This window comes from Zonotrichia albicollis, chromosome 7 (genome assembly GCF_047830755.1).
Source record: "Zonotrichia albicollis isolate bZonAlb1 chromosome 7, bZonAlb1.hap1, whole genome shotgun sequence".
In the NCBI taxonomy this organism is placed as follows: Eukaryota; Metazoa; Chordata; class Aves; order Passeriformes; family Passerellidae; genus Zonotrichia; species Zonotrichia albicollis.
The window spans coordinates 9,572,611-9,598,887 of NC_133825.1; the positions used below are offsets into that span (position 1 = coordinate 9,572,611).

At 51.3% G+C, this 26,277-nt stretch overlaps 1 protein-coding gene across 1 annotated transcript in view; it reads left to right on the forward strand.

Annotated features, from left to right (window-relative positions):
- Positions 1 to 26,277, forward strand: part of LOC141729587 (uncharacterized) — a 146,304-nt gene that overhangs the window by 10,230 nt on the left and 109,797 nt on the right. Inside the window, 1 exon segment of the mRNA XM_074544289.1 lies at positions 24,935 to 25,582. Coding sequence (XP_074400390.1) covers positions 24,935 to 25,582 — 648 coding nt within the window.

Sequence of the window (26,277 nt, forward strand, 5' to 3'; positions counted from 1 at the left end):
AGTGCTGCCAGTGTGACCTGGGCTTTGCTGTGCACACAGGTTTGCTGTGCGCACCCTGAAGTCCCTGCTCTGCCTTGTCCGCTGCGAGGATGTGGTGGTGGCAATGGAGCGCAGGTGTGCCTGGGACACGCTGCTCTCTCTTGACACTCACCACTTTGCCGTGGCTCTGCTTGCCAGGTGAGACCCCCTTCTCCCCACTGCCTCTGACATTGCTGCTCTGTGCCCAGGTGCCCCACAAAGTGTCCGTGGTGGCCATGGCTCAGAGGGCCTTGTCACTGAGGGACGGCCAAGCAGACTGGAAAAGGCTGGCAGAGGAGGGTGCCCATGAGCAACCAACTCCCAAATGGCCCACGTCCCCTTGCTGGAAGGGTGCTGGGGAAAGATGAGAACTGGGTGAGACACGCCTGGGAGAGGTTTGCCCCACTGCATCAGGGTCTTGTTTCCTTTTTCCCCTCTTCAGAGAAATTCGCCGCTTAGCCATCCACTTCTGTTCCGCGGTTGCACTCTACCTGCTCGCCCTGCTCGGCAAAGAGATGCCATACTGGGATTTCCCTGCCCTGGCATTCCTTGTGGAGGTGAGCCTCAAGGCCAGCGCTGCCTGGCTGAGCCGCCTCCCAGCCCTCTGGCCTCTGGCAGCCACAGCTGCCAGGACAGTGCCCGTGCCCTGTGCTGCTGCCTGGGCCCTGCCCTGTGCGTTTCTGGGCTCCTGCAAGCCGGCCGGCTCCCCTGTCACTGCCCTGTGCCTTTCAGGTCCTCGAGTGCCTGGACTTGAGGGAATGCAGTGACAGTGTTCTGGAGATCCTGGCACAGAACCTGCAGAGCGAGCACATGGCCAGGCGTTACCTGGCACTCAGAGGCCTCGTAGTGCTGGGCAAGAATCCCTTGATGGTGAGAAGGGGGCAGTGGCTGAAGCTGTGCAGGCAGCAGCGTGGGGCTGGGCAAGGCAGTCGCTTGGCCTTGCCTGGGCTTCGGCCGCTGGGGCAGCTCTTCCCATCTCTCCTGCTACCCGCTTCAGCTGCCCCAGTGCTTCGGGACAGGCCTTTGGCCTCTGGGCCCTGCGGCAGCAGGGCGGCCTTTCACAAAGTCGTGTTCCGCACAGGCTGAAAAAATGCGGAGCCTGACTGAAAGTCTTGTGGAGCTCCTGGAGGAAAATGACAGCGACATGATCAGGATGAGCATTCTTCTACTCAGATATTTGCTCCTGGATAATGGTGCTCCAATAGCCACCCCCATCGCCCTGCAGCTGGCTGAAGCGCTCCTGCCACTCTTTGACAGCGTAAGGCTCTGTGCCCACAGCCACAGCCACTGGCTGCTGCCCAGTCACTTGGTGCCCTGTGGAGATGCACGCCTGTGCTCTGGGGGGCCTGAAGCAGCTGATGCTCAGGTCTTTTGCCCTTTCCTTTCATCCAGGATGATATCCAGGTGCAGCTGAGCTCCATGGCTCTCTTTCAAGAGATGCTGGACTTATTAACAGAAGAGGCAAGAAAGGCCCTCAAGTCCCACGTGCGCCAGAGCCTGCTCCCTCTCTACTTCCACTGCCATGATGAGAATCAGATTGTTGCTGAGGTGAGCACTTGTGGCCAGCTGCTGTGCCCCTGGCAGGGGCTTGGGCTGCCTCCTGCCCTGGCACCTTGTAGGCTGCAGCCTCCTCCAGCCTGTGCCACTGGCATGCTCCTGTGCCCTGGACTGTGGGGCCATCTGTGCACGTCTGTCCCTCTCCAGGCCTCCCGGGAAACGCTGCATTCCTCAGCCAGATTCCTGAAGAGGAGGGATATAGAACAAATGCTACACGTGGATCAGAGCTTTGGGGAGTGCCTGGTAAGTACAGCAGAGATCGCCCAGCCTCAGCATGGCGAAGGTCCCTGAGGGCAGTGCTCAGTGTGCGGGGCTAACAGCTGTGCCCGCTGCTGCAGCCAGAGGCCGCGCGGGCTCTTCTCCAGGCTCCCGTGGGCCTGAGTCGGGCGCCCATGGAGCCCCGGCCCGGCGGGGCTGCGGGGCGGCACCGCGGCTCCCCGGGCAGCAGCCGGCCCTCTGCCCCTCCCCTCGGGAGCCCCTGGCCAGCGGCTGCTGGCCGCGCCTCAGGGCTGTGCGGGCAGGCGAGGCCGGCGATGGGCGCAGGCGGCGCCCGGCCCAGGGGCTGAGCCCGCGCCAACCCTTCCCTCTGCCGCTATCTCCAGCTGGCAGAGGACAGGAGCCGAGCGGCCGAGCACCTGCGCCGGGCACTGCACTACCTGCAGAGCCCACAGGAGTCCCTGCGAGAGGCGGCCCTCAGGTTCATGGGTGAGTCCCGAGCCCGGGCTCCTCCCCGGCCCGCCTGCTCGCAGCTCGGCCCCAGCCCCGCCTGCTGCCCCGGCAGCGCCGGCCCGGCCCTGGAGCCCCGCCTGGCCTGGGCGCTGCTGCCGCCCTCTGGCAGCCGTGCCCTGGGGCGGCAGCGTGCGGCAAGGGCCCGGGCTGAGCTCTGCCTGGCCGGCAGCCCGTGTGGCCACAGCGCCGGCAGCGCCGCTGGCAGGGAGCTGTGCCGCTGGGGCCGTGACAGGCTCTGTGTTCACAGGCATGGCCGGGCGGCACCTGAGGGGGCAGCAGAAAGAGCTGCAGCTGATCTGCACTGGTGAGTGAGTGAGGGCAGCGTGCTGACCGCGGGGGCTGGAGGGGGCAGCTGCAAGCCCTGTCCCGGCTGCGGAGGGATCTGCACCCGTGGGCAGAGCTCACAGACATATCAGGGCTACGTGTGTCATTCGTGGCCAGCAACTTCGGGCTGATCCCCTCGCTCCCTGCTCCCTGCGGGCCATGGCAAGAGACGACCGGGATGGCCCTGGCAGGGGGCTCTCCTCGGCTCCCTGCATATGCGGGATCTGACCTTGCCTCTGTTCCTCCCTCTTGCAGCCCTTGAAGAAATGGCATATGACAGCAGTCCTGCAATCAGAGATGCTGCAGTAGAATTTTGTTTAGTTCTCCGGGCTCTTGAGAGAGCTCCCTACTCCCCATGGCAGAAGCTGCGAGATCGATTCCGCAGTGCATGGAGGAAACGGCCTCGTCTTTGCTGCACTGCCTTACTATTCTGCTGCAGCTCCCCGGAGAGGTGATCTGCAACACGCAGTCTGCTTGGGCCATTTGAGCCAGCAGGAATTTTCTTTGTCTTCTTCCAGATTTTTCTCTTTGTATTTTCGTTGTTTTTGATTGTGTAAATATAAAATATCTTACAATACACAGAGACCCAGGATCTTTCTTTTCCTGCGCAAGGTCTGTAGGGAAAAGGGGAGCGGGACGCAAGGGTGCTTCTGCTCAGCCAGCTGTCTAGCCATGCAGTGTTGCAGGGAAAATGACCAGAAGCCTTTTGGCTTTTGGTGGTTCTCCTGAAGCCTTTGTGCTGCCCACAGAGCGGCTGGGCAAGGGCCAGAGCTGCGGGGATCCCTGCCAGAGCGGTGCCTGGAGATGGCCACAAGCCCTGTGCCGGACAGGAAGGGCCATCCGTGTCCTCCTGCCCGTCTGCTGCTGGCTGCAGTGCTGAGGGCTCCCAGGTGCCTCTGGATGGGGCTCCTCTGGAGCTGCTGTGGGGCTGCGGCGCTGCTGCCGGCAAGCTTGGCCAGGCTGGGGGAGACCCTGAGGGGCTGAGGCACTGCTAAGCCCTGAGCAATTGGCTGGCAGAGGCCATAAGGAGCCCCCTGGCAGCCGCCTCGATCCCGACAGCCGGCTGCTCTGGCGCTTCCAGGTCGGTGGCCGGGTTGGAGGGACGCCCTGGAATCAGGCGTGGAACCCTGGTCCTGGCCTTTCAGGGCCGTGAGGCCAGCTGTTGTGGGGCTGGGGGGGTGCCCTCCCAGTGCTCCAGACTGGAGCCCCCCGCCCCTCAGCCTTAGGCATTGAGCTCCACTGCCTGATATCCAAGTCTTGTTCCTGTTGCTGTGGGGGAGGCCGAGCTCTGTGGCTTTAGGCCCCATGGAGCCAGAAGAGCAGCAGCTTTGAGCCCACAGGGGCCACAGAAAGGCCCTCTTGGACCACGGACATTCCTGTCCTGCCCAGGCCAGGGACACATGAGAGTGCAGCGGGCACCTTCAGGTTGCCACGCTGCCTTTGCACTGGGCCACCTCCCTGGGCTGTGCACGGCTGGCTCTTTGCTTTGCTGCTCTCGGCCTTGTGTCGTCGTACCCATTTGGCTGCCTGCAGCCAGGGGCAGCCCTATCAGGAGGGTGAAAGGCCCCGTCTCCAACATCTCAAGGGGGAAATGGAGCTCTCCCGGCCCTCAGCCCACGCTGTAAGCAGAGCAGAGCCTTTTCCCCAGCCCCGTTGCCTTTCTGCCTGCTTCTGGTCCCTGGCCACTGTGACCCACTGCACTCGCTCTGAGTCACCTACAGCATGGCTGGTGCCTCTTGATTTGCTGACCCTGGCATGTGAGGCTCACTGAGGGAAAGGTGGCTGTCCCAATGCTGAGGGCACACGTGGCTCACTGAGCAGACTTGAGGCTTCCCCAGCAGCTTGCAGGTGCCTTATGTGTCATGTTACAGTGCTTGTGCTCCTGCCTCTTCCTGTCCCTCTTCTCACCCTCACCCAACCTGCACCCTCTGACCTACCTTTGTTGCCCCATCGATAAAGGACACAAAACTCAGATAAGTTTTGTTCGGTGCTTTATTAAAGGGCCCGGGGGCCTGCGGACTAGCGTCCCCAAATCAGAGCCCCAAAATTCACACACGGGTGTTTTCCTTTTATATACATGCAATTCATAACAGGTTCTCCAAGAAACAGTGCCCATTTGCCAAGCGACATACCCCTTGTAATATATTCCCTAGTTCACACGCAAAATCATAAATCTTCTGCTTGTCGTATTGTATGCTGCCCCCAAACCGGTTAGTCTTCTTTACTCTCCTACCCTGGTTTAATGTTTATCTAAGTTCCTAAGACTACCTGCTAGGTTACACAGAACTCAACACATAATATCAACGGCTACAAACTGTTTTTAAGAAACCAATTCACATACACAGCTCATAACTAAATTGTAATAAAACATTTTGCTAAATTTCATTTGTTTTTCCAACATTTCCCCCTGTTTGAGCATCCTTCAGTCCTGCTGCAAGGATGCTCAATCAACAGTATTAACAGTAACATCTTCATAACAAGGTGGGGGATGTTCTTCATTCTGCCGCCCGCGGGTCATCGCCTTCAGCAACCGGAGAGATCGCTTCTTTTCCTTTTCGATCGCTGCTAAAAGGCATCTATATACAATCCACATAGTCACCAAAAATGCTAAAAACATTAGTACATACTGTATAGCAGAAGTAATCCAGCCAGACAGGTGAAGCCCCAAAGAATCAAATACTGCTCCTATCCAATTATGCTGTGCTTCCTTTTCAATTTCCTTGGTTTTTGTTTCCACTTCTGCCAATTGGGAAATATCTTTCTCCACTTCAAGTGTAACATTTGGAATGTGTATACAGCAATGATCTACTCTCCTGCTCAGGTAACCACAAACTCCATGTTCTTTTAACATTAGCAAGTCTAAAGCCATTCTGTTTTGTAAGGTCATTCTTGATGTAGCTTGCAATTGCAAATTTAGATCTTTAAATTCCTTCTTAGTAGCTGCTGCCAATCTTTCTGTCTGTCCTAACAAGTTGTTGAGCATTTCCCTATTTCGATATGTTGCTATCGGAGGGAATAATGACTCTAATATCCACCCAAATTGTACTCCTGCGCCAGGTTCATGCCACTGCTCCTCTAGGGATTCTTCCCTCCTTTTGAGTCCTTTCCTTTGGATCAATCTATTCTGTTTCCAGTATGGACACAATGTGGGAACCCCTAGGGTGATTTGTGTTGCTGATCCATCTAGAGATAAATGTGTGGTCCACTGTCTGTGTCCCAACACCCAGACTAGATTTCCAGGACTGTGCACAGTAGTATATCTGCAATCTATAGGTCCATCCATGGACTCTCTGCTAACCGTGTGATTACACCCCCTACACTCGCATCCCCATTTTAATGCCATTTTCACCGGTACCAATCCAATTTGGTCTTCTGGTGTATCACATGTAAAAACCTCAGTACAATTCCAATCCTCCTTCTGCGGTCTGAACTCTCGGGAAGATGTAGACGTGATGATGGCCCTATAATGTGACTGATTCTTTACCCCTGACTATTGGATGCACCATTGTACTTCCCCAAGGTAATTATAGTGTTCCAAAACACTGGGTCCCCACAATGTCTTCCAACTTTTCCAGGTGTCAAAATTCTGTGTGATATTCTGACAACTCATCTCATTTCGTTGGGATTTCGTTCTTATTCATACTGTATTGCATGGCTCATCTATTGGGGTTGCAATCAAACACCTCCTGGTATTTTGAATCCAACCATAATGATTGGGTTTCATTTCACATTCCTCTTTAGTCATAGCCCGAATGGTCATACACAAATCCCTCCATACCTCTACTTGTTTGGGAGCTGACTGGCAGGACCATGAAACATTCTTGAATGATTCAGGCATTTTGGTTACCGGTATTATTCCCCAGGGAATTGGTTCACCTGCAGCCCGTGGTAATGGCAGACAAGCTGTTATTTTAGTCACGTTCTGCATGATCCCAAAATCTCTAATTAATCCTACCACTAGGTTTTCCTGCTCAGCATTTCGTTCTGTTGTATCATTAGCCTCCTGTCTACTCCTTCTACCGTGTCTCTGTGAGGATGACATCATTCTGTCATGCCTCCACCATGCATTTCCTATTCTAGGATTAGTGACATTCGACCACCCACAACCTTTGCCTCCCTTCTCCCACCAACTGGTCCCGTCCTCTATTCTGTCTCAGGTCAGTTCCCTATTTTGCTTCCACCCAGCATGATCCCCTGTCCATGGCAAAACCCTCATAATCACTCTTTTGTAATCAAAACTATCTCGTATTTTGACCAAACATGTATATTCTCCCGTATCGTTTGTGGTTACCTTAGTAAGATTCAGTACCGTGTTTCCTTGCTGTTTATCCTGATCCCAACCGACTTCTATCTTGCCTCGGCTTCTTTCAGCCCCCCCGTTGCCATATTGCAATAACTTCACCGGCCTCAACTTTCTGGCTGTGAAACATAACACAAGTTAATTGAACATCCATCCCTTCCATGGCTGTAACCTTTGTTTCTTTAACCTGTACTAAAATACACCCTTGAACGGGTACCAGTCTCATGATTACTAGCAGCAATATAATTAAGAAGGCGGCTTTGCGCGGAAGATCATCCGGGTTGGAGACACTATCTGGGTTTCCCATTGGAACGGTGCCTTCTTTACCCTGGTGTAATGGATCCAAGCATCCATCCCCTGGACCTTCACTGCCGTGTAGGTCGTCATCATCACCTGGTGGGGTCCGCTCCATGATTCCCGTAGCGGATCCGTAATCCACTTCTTGACGTACACCTGGTCCCCAGGCTGAATGTCGTGGACAGAGTTCTCCAGCGTGAGCGGTTTATTCCACTGTAACATATTTCTTAAAGAATTCAAAATCTTATTAAGTGACATAACATACTCTGCAATTGCCTGATCCCCACTCACATGTACCTCCCCTTTTAATACAGTTGCATGATATGGTTTGCCATATAGTATCTCATATGGACTTACACCTACCTTTTCCCTTGGTTTAATTCGAATCCTGAGTAGGGTTAAAGGCAAAGCCTGAGGCCAGTGCAGTTTAGCTTCCTGGCAAATCTTTTTGATTTGTCCTTTCAGAGTTTGATTCATTCTTTCCACCTGCCCACTAGACTGAGGTCTCCAGGGAGTATGCAAATTCCAGGTTATATCTAACATCCGTGCTAATTCCTGCACTACCCCGGCTATAAAATGCGGACCCCTATCTGATGACAATCCTAAGGGTACTCCAAATCTTGGTATTATTTCTTTTAACAAGGTTTTTACCACCTCCTTAGCCTGATTAGTCCTACACAGAAAAGCTTCTGGCCACCCTGAAAACGTACATACGTACACTAACAAAGTATCTGTATCCCTGTGCCCTAGGCAATTCAGAAAAATCAACTTGCCAGTAATCTCCCGGTTGTGGCCCGATTTGCAACTTTCCCATTTGTATTTGTCTCCTAACTACTGGATTATTTTTCAAACATACTGGGCACATTGCATTAACTCTTTTTGCCATTGTTAACATCTGATTAGAGATCATCTCATTCTTTAAAAATTTTACCAATGCTTCTGCCCCCCAATGGCATTTATTATGTTCTGATTCCAAAATAAATTTCATTATGCGAGTAGGTACCACTATTTGTCCCATTGGTGTAACATACCACCCGAGCTGATTCCTCTGTGCCCCTAGTAAGTTTATTAGTTTTCCATCTTCTATTGAATATTTGGGCTCCTGATTCAGGTATGGGGTAGCCGGATTTGTTCTTACCGGTACCAATGCCATTTGAGCCCATACTTCCCGTGCCACTTGCCGTGCTGTAACATCAGCAAATCGATTTCCTCTGTAAACTTCTCCTTCTGCATTCTGATGTCCTTTAACATGCATTACTGCAACTGCTTTGGGACTATGTACCACATCCAGTAGCTGTAGCACTTCCTCCCGGTGCTTGATGTTGGTTCCCTGTGAATTCAAAAGCCCCCTTTCTTTCCATAACGTCCCATGTACATGAACCACACCAAAGGCATATTTAGAATCTGTCCAGATATTAACCCTTTTGTCCTTGCTCAAGTACAGAGCTCTGGTGAGTCCAATCACCTCTGCCTTCTGGGCTGAAGTTCCAGGTAACAAAGCCTTTGCTTCTATTACCTGATCTGATGTTACCACTGCATACCCAGCATAGCGAGTCCCATTTTCAACAAAACTGGATCCATCAGTGTATAGTTCCCATTCAGGGTCTTCCAATGGTTCATCCTTTAGGTCGGGTCTGCTGGCATACACTTGTTCAATTACCTCCACGCAATCGTGCACCAGTCCCCCAGCCTCCTGGTCACTGCGTAAAAACTCTGCTGAATTAACATGGTTAGTAGTCTTTATTTCAATATCATCCTGTTCTCTCAGGATAGCCTGGTATTGCAACATTCGACTTGATGATAGCCAGTGACCCCCCTTTTGCTCCAAAACAGCCATGACCATATGGGGAACAAACACTTTCATTTTTGCCCCCAAAGTCAATTTCCAGGCCTCCTGAATAAGGATTATTGTTGCCGCCACGGCTCGTAAACACGAGGGTCACCCAGAACTTACCGAATCCAGTTGTTTAGAGCAGTATCCTACTGGCCTCTTCCATGATCCCACCTTCTGGGTGAGGACCCCCAATGCCAGTTTTTGTCTCTCATTCACATACAACTGGAATTCCTTGGTTAGGTCAGGGAGTCCTAGGGCTGGGGCCTCTTTTAGTGCCTGCTTCAATTCCTGGAAGGCCTTCTTTTGTTGTGTCGTCCATTCCACCTGATGCTGCTTCAAGGCCTCATACAGTGGCTTGGCTAGGAGACCGAAATTCATGATCCACAGTCGACACCATCCCACCATTCCTAGAAAAGATCTCAATTCCTGATGGTTACAAGGCAAAGGAATAGCACATATTGCCTCTATTCAGTTTACTCCCAAACGTCTCTGCCCTTGTGTGATCTCACAACCGAGATAAATAACGCTATTTTTGATCAATTGAGCCTTTTTCTCAGAGACCCTATACCCTGCTTGGCCAAGCATATTGAGTAATTTAATTGTTAATTCCACACACATGTCCCTTTCCTTAGTGGCCAGAAAAATGTCGTCCACGTACTGCAGGATTACATACAAGGATGGAGATATTGTTACCTGGGTTGTCTTCCCTTCCTCCAGCTCCTTCCCTCCTTGGCTAGTCCGCTCTGCTAACGGAGTCCTTTTAACACTTTTACTCTTTTCACCATCACTTTCATTCTCACTAGATGCCATTTTTATTGTTATGTCAGCAGGGGGAGCAAGAGGTACATTAGGAACAACTGGAACCCTCGGATGTGCTACACAATAGGACAAATCTTCCTCAGTCGGGGGATACAAATCACGCTCCTTTCTTTCTTTACATCCAACACACCCGCTCTCATCATTCATCTCTAAAACCAAAATACCACACTCCTTTTGCCATTCTTCTTTCTGATATAAAACGAAAAACAAATCTAAATATGGTATTTCATCCCATTTCTCATTCCTCCTTAGAAATTGCATCAAAGATTCCTTTATCCCCAATTCCAGTGTACCATTCACCGGCCATCCCGCTTCCCCAATCTCATATTCAGGCCACCAACGATTACAGTAATCTATCATTTTGCTCTTATCTAATTCTTGAGAATATCCTTCACCTTTCCACCGTTTCAATATACAACCTTATGGCGTATTTCCAGGTATTTTTCCATTGGCCTGCACTAAGGTTTTAAAAGTTTTAAAAGACACCATATTACAGCCTTTAATTTTTAATTCCACCTTTAGTTCCAATAAACCAATATACCTTCTCGCCATCCTTCCCCAAAAAAAAAAAAAAACAAAATAATAGGAGGCGAGTTCCGGACCTGCATACTTTAGATGTCTTATGGCCGGAGCCTAGGCTTTTTTTCATTAACCACCAAACCAAATCTAATTATCACCTTTTTCCAATATAAAGCACCTTCGGGCTTACCTTATGCAGTCGTCCGACAGGCGCGGGGGGGTCGGGCACGACCCGATGACTCTTCCGAGAAAATGCTCGGTGCCGGCTTGGAGTAGATCGAGATGTGAGCCGCCCCAGCAACCTTTCGGAGTCCTGCTGCGGTCACCAGAAAACTGTTGCCCGATTGATAAAGGACACAAAACTCGGATAAGTTTTGTGCGGCGCTTTATTGAAGGGCCCGGGGGCCTGCGGACTAGCATCCCCAAAATCAGAGCCCCGAAATTCACACAAGGATGTTTTCCTTTTATATACATGCAATTCATAACAGGGTCTCCAAGAAACAGTGCCCCTTTTGCCAAGCAACATACCCTTTTAATACATTCCTTAGTTCACGAGCAAAATCATAAATCTTCTGCTTGTCCTATTGTATGCTGCCCCCAAGCCGGTTAGTCTTCTTTAACTCTCCTACCCTGGTTTAAATGTTTATCTAAGTTCCTAAGGCTACCTGCCAAGTTACCCACACATAATATCAACGGCTACAAAACTATTTTTAACAAACCAATTCACACACACACAACTCCTAACTAAACTATAATAAAACATTTTGCTAAATTTCATTTCTTTTCCAACATAAGGACAAAACAAACTGATGCACTGAAACAGCATTTGCCACTATTTCCCCTCAAAGATCAAAGATGTCCCTGAGCTTCCTAGAGAAGAGCCAACGGGGGCATTTTTAGCCCTCCCTTTGCTGGAGGTGGTTCCGAGATGCCCCAGTGAGAGCTCAGCCCCAGGCCCAGCGCTGCCCCCATCTCAGATGCTGCCCAGCTCTGCAGCAGCCAGGGAAAACCTGCCAAACCCACCTGCCTTGGTTATTGGGCAGCAGGGACAAGCTCAGCACCTCCTGGTTTGGAGGAGCTGCTCTGCTGTCTGCTCACAGGCATTCCCTGTAAATGCTCTCTGGGAAGAGCTCTTGGCTCAGAAGGGGAGGCCATACCTGTGACACGCTCGGTGACATCCAGCAGGGCTTGGCCACTCAGGTGATTCCATTGGTAGCTGAACTCTTTCAGCAGTGACACTTTATCTACAAGGGAAACACACGTTTCTGCTCTTTTTGCTCAGGTCACAGGAGAAAGGACAGTGGGGAGGGAAAGGGCAGGGCGAGCCCCATTTTATAAAATCAAGCACATTTCTGCAGATGTCTGAATCCTTTTCTTCTTTCCTTTCAGCCTCCTTGGCAGGATTTTAAATTCCAAGAGAAAAGCTCTCCTTTCACATTTGCAAATCCAAACTTGCCTGCTGCAGCAGGAGCTGTGTTAAAACATTTCACATCAGGGACCTCAAGAGTTCAGTCACATGGAAGCAGGGAAAAGGTTTTGCATCCCAGAGCACAAAGGAAGAGCCCCATATTTGGGTCACAGAAAGGCACTGAGTCAGGCAGTTCCTGAGTTCACAGAGGAGCTGGGGAGGAGAAAGTGGAAACTCCCCTTGAAGACTTGCCTCTTCAACACTCGTTTTTCAGGCATATTTCCCCAGTGCAGCATTCTCAGAGCTGACATAAATCTGTGTGGCAAAGGAATTAAGAGCAGTCCTTGCCTATGTAGCTAATTGCTATGGCCATATTGGCCCATGCAAAACAACATGTGGAACAAGGCATCATTGGCAGCTGGGTTTATACCTGTTTGATATAAAGAAATTAACTTGGTGAATCATCAGTTCCCCTTTGAAAACAGAAGACAAAGAAGAAAAGTGGAAAATAGGCAGCTAATGCCTCTAATGTAGAGCCTTCCAGGTGGCTGCCCTGCAGAAGCTCTGATGGGTCAGTGTCCCTTCATGCCAACAGCAAAGCTGTTCATTTGGGAAGTCAGACAGGGCCCAAGCAAACTCCAAACCCCCTTTGCCTCTGAACTGTAGCAGAGCTGTAGCCCAGGACTTGCTCTTCACACAAGCACAGAGCCAAGGGCTCCTGGCACTGTTGGGAAATGCTGATCCCATTCCAGCCTGTTGGGGATGGTCCTCAAGGACTGCACCTGCACAGCCTCTGGTGGGTGTCAGCTGCAGTGTTCCACAGACAAGAGCAGCTGTCAAGGCACTCAGCGCTCTCTTGTGAAGGAGAGACAGAGACGAAGTTGAGGAGAGTCCCTGCCAGGGCTCAGCCTTACCCAAATGAGCAATGGATTCTTCCAGTGCTTTCACATCTGCCCCTCGAACCCTGTGATCCTTTGAGTTCAGGTTCTTTGTTATTCCTTCCACCAAACCAATTGTGGTGGTTTGACCCGGAAGAAGTGGGAATTCTGGGAGGCTGTGGTCAAACCAATGGATGCTTGGAGTTTGATATTGGCACCTGGTGTGACCAGTGCGGTTTGGACACACCTCCGAGAATACACAGGGGTTAAAAGCAGAGCTTCGGCCCTGGGAGGTTCTCTTGGGACGTCGAGGCGAAGAGGTCAGATCTTCTTCCCCTGTCTAGCTGCTGCTGCTGGGCGGGGGAGGGGCAGCCATTCGGTAGGCCCGGGGCCTGGACAGAGATGGGGGTGAGAAAGCCCTCGAGGATGGAAGGGTGGAGGAGCAGCCCCAAGAGACATCGGGCAGACATTTCCCCCCCCCAGGAGGGAGAGAGAGGGAGAGTCGGCGTCTGAATGTGATAGCAGCCGGCCCAGGAGGAGAAGGGGGGGGGAAGTGCCGGCCGGAGCAGCAGCAGTGTGTGTGGGAGTGCTGGAGTGCTGCGGGACAGGCAGAGACTGAAGTTTTAACCCCTTTCTTTCATGATTGGGGCCTTGCAAAAATGCTGATCCTCCTCAGAGCTGAATAAGAAGGGAAATAGGAGATGAGATGAGACAAGGACCTGGCCCGAAAGATGTGGAGATGATTGAGTGGAGAGAGATGATTGGAGTGGCCTTTTGGCTGGACTTTTCTTGTGGCCATGGACTCAGTTTGTTCCTGTGACACAGAGACTGCACTTGGGGGGGAAGCAGTGCCTCAGAACCAGGAGGGTTCATCGTGGGGACCCCTTGGCCCCAGGGGGTTGGAAAAATATGGGGGGGACAGATGTCCCAAAGCAGAGACTGTGCCTTTTTGGAGTGAGACAAGGCATCCTTAAAAGACAGCCCTAGAAGCAGCTCTGGTCCATGCCCAGTGGTGAGAGCACTGAGCATGGAAGGAAGATGTCACAAGCGGCAAAAGGACTTTCCGGGCAGTGCCGAGTGACATTGGAAGCACACGAGGTTTCAGCGTGTTTCCAGGGAAAGCCTATGGAACAAGAAGGACTCCTCTCCTCTTCATGAACTGAAGTTTGAGTATACTAAAGTGTGGTGCCAGGCTGGGCAGTTGGTGATTTGGGAGAATGTATGTGATTGGGAAATTCTGGTGTTGGGGAGGAGGAAAGTATTTTTTGTAAGGTTTTCAATTTTTTTTTCCTTTTCCTTATAGTTTTTTCCTATTTTCCTGTAGTTTAGGTAATAAAGTGTTCTTTATGTTTAAGCTGGAGCCTGTTTTGCTTATTCCTGGTCACATCTCACAGCAGACCCCAGGGAGAGGGTGTTTTCATGGGGGCACTGGCTTTGTGCCAGGCTCTAACCATGACATCTTTTTCCCACCTAATCTCTTCAATTAACTTTTCATACAAGAACCAGATGGCCTGCATGTATCTTTCAATACATAGCCTACAATATCCCAACAGGCCTAAAAACCTTCTGACTTCGCTCTTAGTTTTTGGTGCGACTGAGACTATCCCTGCAATTCTCTCAGGGTTCAGCCGCCAGCTCCCTTGACAAATCACAGATCCTGGGTATATTACTTCCTTTTCTACAAATTCGAGTTTCCCTTTTGATACCTGAAGTCCTTGGCCCCCCAGAAAATTTAACAACACTATGGTGGATTCCCAAATTTCTTTTTCTTCCTGTCCTGAGAAAAGCAAATAATTTACATATTGGATGAGCTTTAGCTCAGGTTTAATGGAGAAGAATTTTGTTACTTCTCCTAGGGCTTGACCAAACAGGTTTGGGGATGCAGAAAACCCTTGGGGTAACCCAGTCCACCGAAGCTCTTGCTTCCTTCCAGAATCGGGGTCCTCCCATTCAAAAGCAAAGATAACCCATGTTCCTCTGCCAGTGGGTATGCCCAAAAAGCATCTTTTAGGTCTATCATGCTAAACAACTGGGATGTTACTTAGGAGTGTATAGGGATTAGGCATTACTGGGTACGGATTCACTGTTCTTTTGTTCACTTCTCTCAAATCTTGGACAAGCCTGTAATCCCATTTGACTTCTTCACTGGTAATATGGGTGTATTATGGGGGGACATACATGGTTCTAAGGTGCTGTCCTCAAGTAGGTCCTGGATCAGCGGCTGTAATCCTCGTCTCCCCTCCAGGGAGAGTGGATATTGTCATAGCTGAACTGGATGGTTCTCATTAGTTATTTTTATTACTATAGGTTTCATGTTCAATTTAACTCAGTTTTTTGGTTTTGCCCAAATCATCTCTTCAATTTTCTCCTCATTTTCTTCCCTTCATTGGAGAAGCTTAAGTACCATTTTCCCTTTCTCTGGGAGCACTTCAGAGAATGTCAAAATGCACTTGTAAATCCTTTCCTAATAAAATTCACCCTGCTTCTGGAACTAATAGGACATCCCCAATTCGTATTTTATTTGTTCCTCCAAACTTTGTTTGCTTTATAACTTTTGAGGCTTTGAAACTTTCCCCTTGTTAATGTTTCAAAAGACAGGTGTCAGCTAATCAAGGCAGGAGCCATCCCTGAAATGGAAAATGTAAACCCCCCTCCCTCCAAATTGTTATAATTTTTTAAATTGAGGGGGCTCTCAGGCACAGCTATGGGAGCAGGAAATAAAATTCTTTAATAGGGAAGAAAATTAAACAAATAAACAATGCAGTACACTAGAACAATATTGACAGAGTCACAACTCAACCTGACACCCTGTGGGTCAGGGTGTTGGTAGCAGTCCAAATAGAAATGTGGCTGCAGTCCTCCTGGAGTGTCAGGTGTGGTTCTGTTGGAGCAGGAGGTCCTGTAGAAAAGGATGTATTCCTCTGAAGATCCAGTGGGAGAAGAGACAGCTGCTGTTCCTCTGGGGAATCCAGTGGAGAAAGCTGTTCTGGTATTCCAGAATCTCCAGATTATATCTGGGTAGCAATCCTTGGCTCCACCCTCTGGGCGGAGCATCTCACAATGGGATGGTATAGTTCTTATCAGTCATGCAGTGAAATTCAATAGCCCATTATCAATAGATGTCCCCTCCCAAAGGAGGAGTGATTGTGATCAGTCAGAGAGAGAGATAAGGAAAATTGCCCACTTGACAAGACAACCCCCATACAGATGGTAATAGAATACATCTTGCCTTGCAATCTGGAACAACCCCAGAGCCATCAGCCCATCCCAGCTGGTTATGTGATGAGGCCTCCAAATCCCATCTTGGGAGATTTTTGGGTCCTCTCCAAAGTCTGTGAAAATGGAAAAATGTAGTCAAAGGCATTTACTTGCAAATCTTGCAGTGACAGGCTCAATATCTCTAAATTGAATGAGGGTGGATTTACATTTGTTAGAAAGAGGAAATTTTTTACATTAATGAGAGTGGCACAAAATGGCAACCATTTTTCCAGAGAATTGGAAGCCCCATCACAGGAATTGTCCAAGAGCAGGAGATTTGTGCAACCTGACCCAAGGGAACCCTCTCATCCCCTTGGACAGAATTCCTGTTTTGTGGTTCTCTGATGTCCTGGGTGCCCCCACAACGCTTCTGGCCAGAATGTTGCTGAGGGCCCCAGGCTGCTGCAGGGGCAGTGACCTCACAGCCATCACCATGGCAGCCCTGTCCCCTGGGCCTGGCTCTGCCCTTTCCTCTGCCCCTGCCTTGGCTCTGCTGCCATGAAGAGTTTTGTCATTAATATCTTGTCCCCAGGGTGCTGGGGCCAATGGCTTCCCAGTCAGGCTCCTGGAGCAGAAGTGGCTTTTCAGAGCCCAGCCAGGAATGAGCCCTGAGGCAGCAGCTCTGCAGTGGTGGCCACCAGGCCGGGCTGCCAAGGGAGACTCTGGCCATGGCCTGCAAGCAGCTGCTGCTGCCAAGGTGCCTTTGGTGCCTCAGGCTCTCCCTGGCCCAGCTCCCAGCATGGACCTCTGCCCTTGTGCCCGAGCCCTTCCCTGTGCTGGGGCTGGCCTGGGGCTTTTCCTGCAGCGGGACCTGTCCTGCTGATGGCACAGGAAAGGCAGATCCTGCTGGAGCAGGAGGCTCTGCCTGCAATGGCCTCCAACAGCTCCAGGAAGGCCCTGTTGACTTCAAAATTGCTGCCTAGAGCACTATATTATAATAATTGTTATAGCTCCTGATCTGTGGAGTAAGTAACTGTGCTAGTGATCTTTCCATCTGATCATGATCAGAATAAGCCAGAAACATATTTATATAAATTAATCTGGTATTCTATCATGAATCCTACAGGACAAATTCTGTTAGTCGAATACCACCTGTTCAATCTTTTACACCTTTGACAAATTCTGGAGCTGGGATTGGATCCAGCCACTCCCAGTCTCCTCTCTTTGAAGAAATTTTAGAAGTCTAGGGGTCCTGCAAAGGTTTGAGGATCCATGGAGGCTGTTGGGTGTCATTTCTCCACCTCATGTCTCAGCAGGAATTTCTCCAATAAAGAAATAAAGCTTTTGCCTGAAGCTCCCTCTGTGCCCATGACAGGAACCCCTGTGAGTGTCTGGGACATCCCGGCTCTTTGGCAGCCTGGGGATTCCTGGGATGTCACCGTGGAGCCCCCGTGAGTGCCTGTGACAGATCGGTGCCTTTGCAGCACAAGGTCCCCTGGGATGTCATCATGGAATGGCTGTGACTGCCTCTGATGACAGGGCTCTTTACCATCCCAGAAACACCTAGAAGGCCTCCATGGAGCCCCTGTCTCTTGCCTGTGACATTCCAGCTCTAGAACAGCCTGGAGACTCTTGGAAAGTCCCCATGGAACCCCCTCTAAAGGCCTGTGACAAATCTGATCCTTAGCAGGCAACCATTACCAGCCCCCTGTTGCTATGGTCAGTTTCCATGGCAACCATCACCAGCCTCCTGTTGCTATGGTCAGTTTCCATGGTAACCATCACCAGGACCCCTGTTGCTATGCTCAGTCCTTTGGCAGCTCCATGGAGACCCCATGCCATGGGTGGTTGCCATGGACACCAGTTCAGGCCTGCAGCCACAGCCCATTGCCATGGCAACCATTGGCAGCCCCATCCCCAGGCTCATGGGATCCCAGAACCACAGAATTGGCTGAGCTGGGAGGGACCCATCAGGATCCTCCAGTCCAACTGCTGGCCCTGCACAGGACACCCCAACAATGCCAGCCTGGGCCTGGCAGCGCTGTCCAAACGCTGCTGCAGCTCAGAGAGCCCTGGAGCTGGGACCCTTCCCTGGGGAGCCTGGGCAGGGCCCCAGCAGCCTCTGGGCAAAAACCTTTTCCTGACATCCAACCTGAGCCTGCCCCAACTCAGCTGCAGCCGTTCCCTCCACTCCTGTCCCTGGGCACCAGGGGGAAGAGGTTCCCACAGCCCCAGCCAGGGACCCGCTCCCAAGGCTGTTGCCATGGCCACCAGGGCTGGGACCAGCTGGGATGCTCGGTTTTCATGGGCCGGGGTTCAGGAATGGGATTCCCCAATTTCCTGCTCCTTCTAAAACCGTGCTGCCCTCCTGCCTCCCATGAAAAGCACAAAAGGCAAAGATCCTGGGCTGAGATAAGAACAATTTACTGAGAACAGCAACGAGATAAGGAACAAACAAAAACAGAAACAATATTGATAACAGAAGGGACTGTTTACAGGAAAAACTACCACATAACTTTCTGGGTCTTCCTGGCCACAATTTCCCCTTCCTGGAAATTTCATCCTTCTCCTCAGGGAGAGAGAGAGTCCATTTCCTGCCCCTGGCAATGACCTGATGTGGGAGTGAATGTAATGACAGGACCATGGCTGGACCTTCATGTTTTTCTATCCCACATCATGTCATTGGCAGGGACAGAAAAAGGTACAGGTGTCTTGCCAGCATGGATCATGGGAACATGGATCATCAGGGCTCTTTCACAATGTGGATACTCCAATGATTGGAGTTGGGGCAGTGCACAAAATCCTCCTGCACTTGGGGCATTGGAGGCCTTCCCTTAGTGGTGCCTCCGTTGGTGACTGGTCAAGTGAGAGCTCTAGGTGAAGCTCTTCCCACACTGGTGACACTCGTAGGGCCTCTCCCCGGTGTGGATGCCTTGGAGAATGATGAGGGTGGACTTGTGCTTGAAGCCCTTCCCACACTCAGGGCAGTGTAAGGGCCTCTCCTCTGTGTGAATCTGCTGGTGCTTGAGGAGACTGGAGCTGGTCTGAAACCTCTTCTGTCACTGGGGACACTCGTAGGGCCGCTCCCCAGTGTGGATGCGTTGGTGCCTGATGAGTTCTGACCTGTAGCTGAAGCCCTTCCCACACTCCCCACGCTCGTAGGCCCATTCCTCGGTGTGGATAATCTGGTGCTGGATCAGGATGCTCCTTTGCCTGAAGCTCTTCCCACACTCCAGGCACTTGTGGGGCTTCTCCCCATCATGAAGCTGCCCATGGACCACCAGCTCTGAGCTCTGTCTGAAGCTCTGTCCACCTTCCTGGCTCAGGGAGGGTCTTTCCTCCTCAGAGCACACTGGGCTGGGTTTGCAGCCCCTCTTCCTGTGGAATCTCTGGGGATTTTCCTCCCCGTTGGATTCCTGTGCTCTGGAGTCACTCATAACAGCCTTTTCCTACAGGTTCTTCCGCAGGGATTTTTCCTCCCTTGTCTCCATCCTCTGCTTCTTGTCTGGAGGAAAAAAGACAAGGAGAGGATGGGATTTGCCTCCATGCCACAGGGAAGGGGAAGGAGATCCCCCCAGTGCATCCCCGGTAGGACGGCATTGGCACCTAGATTGTCCTGCAGCCAGGGGCCATGTTGGGCTGGGAGATGGAGCAGAGAGAGGGGGAAATGGGCACTGACTTCCTCCTCACCTGCCCAGGTGTCCTGGGGATCCTGCCTGTTCCTCACAGCCTCCTTTTCCATCTGGCAAATGTTTGGAAATGGGAAATCCTGATTTGGGAGAATAACAAGGGATGACCACATTGAGTTTTGTACTGGTTTGAAGGCAAACCTGGGAAAGGGTCTAAACCAAAATTGCAATTCTACACCAAAATGAAGATCAAGGCAATGATACAGAAACACTGCCTTAAGCTGACAGAGTCAGGATATAACCTGACACCCTGTTGGTCAGGGTTGTGGCAGCCGTCCCAATAAATGGTGGCTGCAGTCCTGTGGGAGAGGTGAACGTAGTTCTGTCAGAGCAGTGATCCGGCAGAAAGGTCTGGTCTTCCTCTGAATGTCCAGTGGAGGTTATGGAGCTCTTATTCTCTGGGAACCCAGTAGGCAAGCTGCTCCTGCTGTAGCAAGTCTCAGCTTATATCCAGGTAGGAATGTCTGGATCCTCCCCCTGGGTGGAGCATCCCACAATGGGATGATGGAATTCTATCAGTCCTGCAGAGACACTCAATGGCCCATTAGCAGAAGATATCTCTCCTGGAGGGCGTTATCAGGGGTGAGTCATGGAAGAGATAAAGAACCCTGCCCCACCTGTTTATGGCAGTTGATGAAGATGGGGATTGAAAACATGCATTTGGTTACATCTTGCATGGCAACCTGAAACAGTGGGGTAATCCCTGCTCAGGGGGTGAACACCACCCCCCTTACCCAAACTGGCTCAGGTGTAAAACCCCTACCCTGGGAAGGGCACACACAGGGGAAAATGTCACACTTGCTCTGCTCCAGGGGAGGTCTCTGTCCCTTGTCACTCCCTTGCCATGCCCCGCTTTCTTCTTTCTTTTAACTCTCTCTACCTCACATTTACTGTTCAATAAAATCCACATTAGATTTGGTCTAATTAGCACCTTAATTGGGGCAGAGGCATCTCTCTAGTAAGTTTTTTAACCAGATTGAGACATTATTTTCGCGCTGTGATTTCAGGGCACTGTTCCCTGACCCCAAGTGCCTTTGACAACAGCACAGTTCCCTCCTCTGAGGAGGGTGTGGTTCTCTCTGGAAGAACTCTTGGAACTTGGACGGAGCTTCCTCTGAGTCACGTATGGAAGAACTGATGAGGAAAATGGCTGTTGTTGGTCTGGATTGTAAAGAAAATATTTTGTTGTCCTTCGTTGAAAAGTTTGTAAAAATCACTGGAGGAGAGGGAGCAAATTATACCGGCGAGATTCAAAAGGTTCGTTCACTCCAACATGAAAAACACAAGGCTGTTAAAAGTCCCAGAAGAAGCCCAGCTCAAGTAGCTAAATTCCCAAATAACTCCAACCAGCGGTCTCCGGGAGGATTTTTTGGAGAGTGTTCAGAGCCGGCAGATCCCGGACTCAAGCCCCGGATATCTCCGGGCTCCCCAAGAGGAGCTTTTTCAGGGGGAGAGGAGCCGCGATCGCCCCTCGGGATGGTCCCGGGGGGTCCACGTGGGGATGGCCCGGTACCGACGGGGCGGGACATTGGTTTTGGGGATCCCCGTGAGAGCCGGGGCTGTGGAACGGGGGACCCCCGGGGCGGGGAGAGGGGAAGGGGCGATACCGGAGCTGGGGGACCCCCGGCAGCCCGGAGATGAGGCGGGGACGGGACCCTCTGACCCTGACAGGGGTGTCCTGGGGCGACTAAATGATGCTCGTACCCCCATCGGTCTGTTTAGCCCAGAAATGATTTCTGCACATTTAAGGCTGATTCTGAGAGCGAAGCAAAGGAGGAAGAAGCTGCAGTTTGTTTTCAGAAACTGCACTCACTTCTCCACATTCCAGCTCCTGGATGGACAGACAGCAGGACAGAGCTCTCCTTTGCTTTTAAACAGTTTTTAGGTCTCTGAGGCAGAGAAGCTCCCTGGACTTTGATTTTTCTTTTTCTTTGGAGCTGTTTAAACCTGCTCTGGACTGAAAAACCAGAATACCACCAGCAGCTCCCACCTGAGGCCCACTGGGACGAGCCTGGGCCGAGGCATTTCCAGCGCTGGACGGACTGATAAGAGATTGATAATAGACTGATAAGAGACTGATAAGCCACTGATAAGGCACTGATAAGACGCTGATATCCCTGAGCTACAGCCAAAGAAGGGACTTTCGGAGTTTGTCATCTATTTTGGAGCAGCAGGAGGTTTTATTGCTTAATATTGTCCAAATTTTGTGCTGGTGAATGATTTGCCCGTAAAATAAATTTTTTTTAGACTTTTCTCCCCGGAAATATTTTCCCAAATTGGCTGGGGGTGAGGCTGCTGAATCAGCATTCTAGAGGAAACTCCTTTTGGAGGGTTTCAACCAAATTTGCCCTTAACCAGGACAGGGTGGTGGAAAGAAGGGGGAACCAACCTCAAGTTACTGGATTGAGGGGAGGCTGGAGAGGGGGACCTTGGGAGCCCAGAACCTCCCAGAATCCAAAAGCAGGACTCTGGAGAGGAGGGATCCCCAGGACCCATGGGATCCCCAGCAGCCCTGAGATGGGGCACCAACCATAACCCAAGAAGGATGAGACTGGAAATAGGAAACTCCTGGTGGCTTTTTTTTATTCACTCTTGATTTTTGGACATCAGGTGACTTCTAGAAATGGACATGGGTTGGAGGAGTCCGCAACCCAAGGCATTCACACCTTGTTTTTCTCCAAACCAGGATTTTCCCCAAACCTTCCCACTGTGACATCCCCCCTGTCCCGCTCTGGGTGAGCTCAATCCCAAACCTGACCCCAATCCTGGTCTCAGTCTCACTCCATGTTTAGGCACACTCATAGTTCTGTATTTAATCTCATCCCAGTCCCAAACTCATCTATCCCAACCCCAGCCCTAAAGCCATGTCTAGCCTTAACCCCAATCCCAGCTCTAATCCAAATCTCAGCCCCAACTCCAAGCCCAGCCCCAATTCCAGCCCCTTCCTAAATCCTCAGCCCCAAACCAAACCCAGGTTCGGCCCTTCTGGGGCTTTGGGGGTGTCTCTGTCCCCCTGAGACCGATGATGTTTGGGTGGGGTCAGAGCAGGGCTGAGAGGGACAGAGACCCCCCCGGCCTCCCCAGGTGTGAGAAGGTCGGAGAGCCCCCCCAGCCCCGAGCACCCTCAGCGGTGAGAGGGACACAGAGCCCCTGGTCCCCAGCCCTGCACAGGCATTGCCTGAGGCCAGAGGGATGGAGACCCCCCGAGCATCCCCCAGGGTGGGGGGACAGAGACCCCTGAGCATCCCCTGGGCTGAGAGGAACTGAGACTGCCCTGAGCACCCCCTGGCACAGGGGTGAGAGGAAGGGAAACCCCCCAGGCATTTCCTGGGTGAAAATGATGGAGACTCCCTGGGGAAAGGCCTGGGGTGACAGGGACAGGGACAGGGACATCCCTGGGGAATGGCCTGGGGTGACAGAGACAGGAAACCCCCCCCCAAACCCTTTCCAAGCATCCCCCAGGGCGAGAGGCACAGGGACCCCTTGCGAATCCTCTGGGCACTGGACAAAATAAACTTGATAGAAATCAAACTTGACTCTGCAAAATCACTTTGAAGAATATTTGCTCTTCCCACAAGTAACTTGGGATGAAAGCGCAAACAAATCCCAAATATGAATAAACTGACAATCCAAGCAGTGATGTGGCAATTCCAATATTCATTGCTTCCTGCACAGCTACAGCTCAGCTGCTGGCAGGTTCCAATAAAAGGAAAGTGGAAATTTGGCCCAATACAGATTATTTAAAGGAATGGAAAGCTCTGTGTGGCAGTCACAAAGGTGACAGGGATAAAGAGAAAAATGATTGTCACGTTTGGAAAAGCCCCCAAGCCTGGGAATTCAGGACTTATTCGGAAATTTATCTACTTGAGCTGGGCTTCTTGTGGGACTTATAGCCGCCTTGTGTTCCTCACCGTGGGGTAAATGAACCTTGTCAGTCTCGCTGGTAACATTTGCTCCCTCTCCTCCCGTGATTTTAACGATTTTATAAGGAAACACAAGAAATTATTTTCTTTACACTGGCCACCCATAAAAGCCATTTTCCTCATCATTTCTCCCATAAGTTCCCCAGGAGGAAGGAGCGACTGTGTCCAAGTTTCCAAGCGTTCTTCCAGAAAGAACCACAACCTCCTCAGTGGAGGGAGCCATGCTGTTGTCAAAGGCACTTGAGGTTAGAGAACAGTGCCCTGAATTCCCTGCGCCAAAATAATATGGCAATAGGGTTAGGAAAATTGTCAGAGTGATGCCTCTGCCCCAATTAAGGTGCTAACACAACCAAATCCGAAGTGAATCTTATTGAACAGTAAATGTGAGGTAGAGAGATGGAAAGAAAGAGAAAAGATGAGTGACAAGGGGCAGAGACCTCCTCTGGAGGGAGCCAAGTGTGACATTGTCCCCTGTGTGTGTGGCCTTCCCAGGGTGGGGGTTTTTACACCTGAGCCAGTTTGGGTAAGGGGGTGGTGTTCACCCCCTGAGCAGGGATTACCCCACTGTTTCAGGTTGCCATGCAAGATGTAACCAAATGCATGTTTTCAATCCCCATCTCCATAAACTGCTATAAACAGGTGGGGCAGGGTTCTTTATCTCTTCCATGACTCAGCCCTGATAACGCCCTCCAGGGGAGATATCTTCTGCTAATGGGCCATTGAGTGTCTCTGCAGGACTGATAAAATTCCATCATCCCATTGTGGGATGCTCCGCCCAGTGGGAGGATCCGAGCATTTCTACCTGGATATAAGCTGAGCCTTCCTACAACCAGGAGCAGCTTGCCTGCTGGATTCCCAGAGGACAAGAGCTCCAAAACCACCACTGGACCTTCAGAGGAAGACCAGACCCTTCTGCAGGATCACTGCTCTGACAGAATCACGTTCATCACTCCAACCGGACTGCAGCCACCGTTTAATGGGACGGCTGCCACCACCCTGACCAACAGGGTGTCAGGTTATATCCTGACTCTGTCACTTCAAGGCAGTGTTTCTATATTGTTGCCTTGATCTTCATTTTGTTTTTTAATTGCAATTCTGGTTTAGACGTTCCCCAGGTTTGCCTTCAAACCAGTACAGATCTCAATGTGCTCATCCTTTGTTATTCTCCCAAAACAGGATTTCCCATCGCCAAACCTTTGTCAGACGGAAAAGGAGGCTGTGAGGAACTGGAAGGATCCCCAGGACACCCAGGCAGGTGAGGAGGAAGTCAGTGCCCCTTTCCCCCTCTCTCCTGCTCCATCTCCCAGCCCAGCACAGCCCCTGGCTGCAGGACAACCCTGCTGCCAACACCATTCTGCTGGGGATGCACTGGGGGGATCTTTTTCCCCTTCCCTCTGGCACGGAGGCAAATACCATCCTTTCCTTGTCTTTCCTCCTCCAGACAAGAAGCTGAGGATTGGAACCAGGGAGGACAAATCCCCACGGCAGAACCTCGTAGAAGAGGCTGTTATGAGTGACTCCAGAGCACAGGAATCCAATGGGGAGGAAAATCCCCGCAGATTCCATAGGAAGAGGGGCTCCAAACCCAGCCCAGGGTGCGCTGAGGAGGAAAGACCCTCCCTGAGCCAGGAAGGTGGACAGAGCTTCAGCCAGGGCTCAGAGCTGGTGATCCAGGAGCAGCTTCATGATGGAGAGAAGTGCTACAAGTGCTTGCATTGTGGGAAGAGCTTCAGGCAGAGCAACACACTGATCAGCCACCAGATGATCCACACCGGGGAATGGGCCTACAAGTGTGGGGCGTGTGGGAAGGGCTTCAGCTAAAGGTCAGAACTCATAAGGCACCACGGCATCCACACTGGGGAGAGGTCCTACGAGTGTCCCCAGTGTCAGAAGAGGTTTCAGACCAGCTCCAATCTCCTCCAGCACCAGCAGATTCACACAGAGGAGAGGCCCTTCCGCTGCCCTGAGTGTGGGAAGGGCTTCAAGCACAACTCCACCCTCATCAGGCACTGGCGCATCCACACCGGGGAGAGGCCCTACGAGTGTCCCCAGTGTGGGAAGAGCTTCACCCAGAGCTCTCACTTGACCAGTCACCAACGGAGGCACCACTAAGGGAAGGCCTCCAATGCCCCAAGTGCAGGAGAATTTTGTGCACTGTCCCAACTCCAGTCATTGGAGTATGCACATTGTGAAAGAGCCCTGATGATCCATGTTCCCATGATCCATGCTGGCAAGACACCTGTACCTCTTCCTGTCCCTGCCAATGATATGGTGTGGGATGGAAAAACATGAAGGTCCGGCCATGGCCCTGTCATTACATTCACTCCCACATCAGGTCATTGCCAGGGGCAGGACAGGGACTCTCTCTCTCCCTGAGGAGAAGGATGAAATTTCCAGGAAGGGGAAATTGTGGCCAGGCAGACCCAGCAAGTTGTGTTGTAGTTTTTCCTGTAAACAGTCCCTTCTGTTATCAATCTTGTTGTTGTTCCTGTTTGTTCCTTATCTCGTTGCTGTTCTCAGTAAATTGTTCTTATCTCAGCCCAGGATCTTTGCCTTTTGTGCTTTCCATGGGAGGCAGGAGCACAGCGAGGGCAGCCCAGTTTTAGCAGGGGCAGTAAATTGGGGAATCCCATTCCTGAACCCCGGCCTGTGAAAACCGAGCATCCCAGCTGGTCCCAGCCCTGGTGGCCATGGCAACAGCCTTGGGAGCGGGTCCCTGGCTGCGGCTGTGGGAACCTCTTCCCTCTGGTGCCCAGGGACAGGAATGGAGGGAACGGCTGCAGC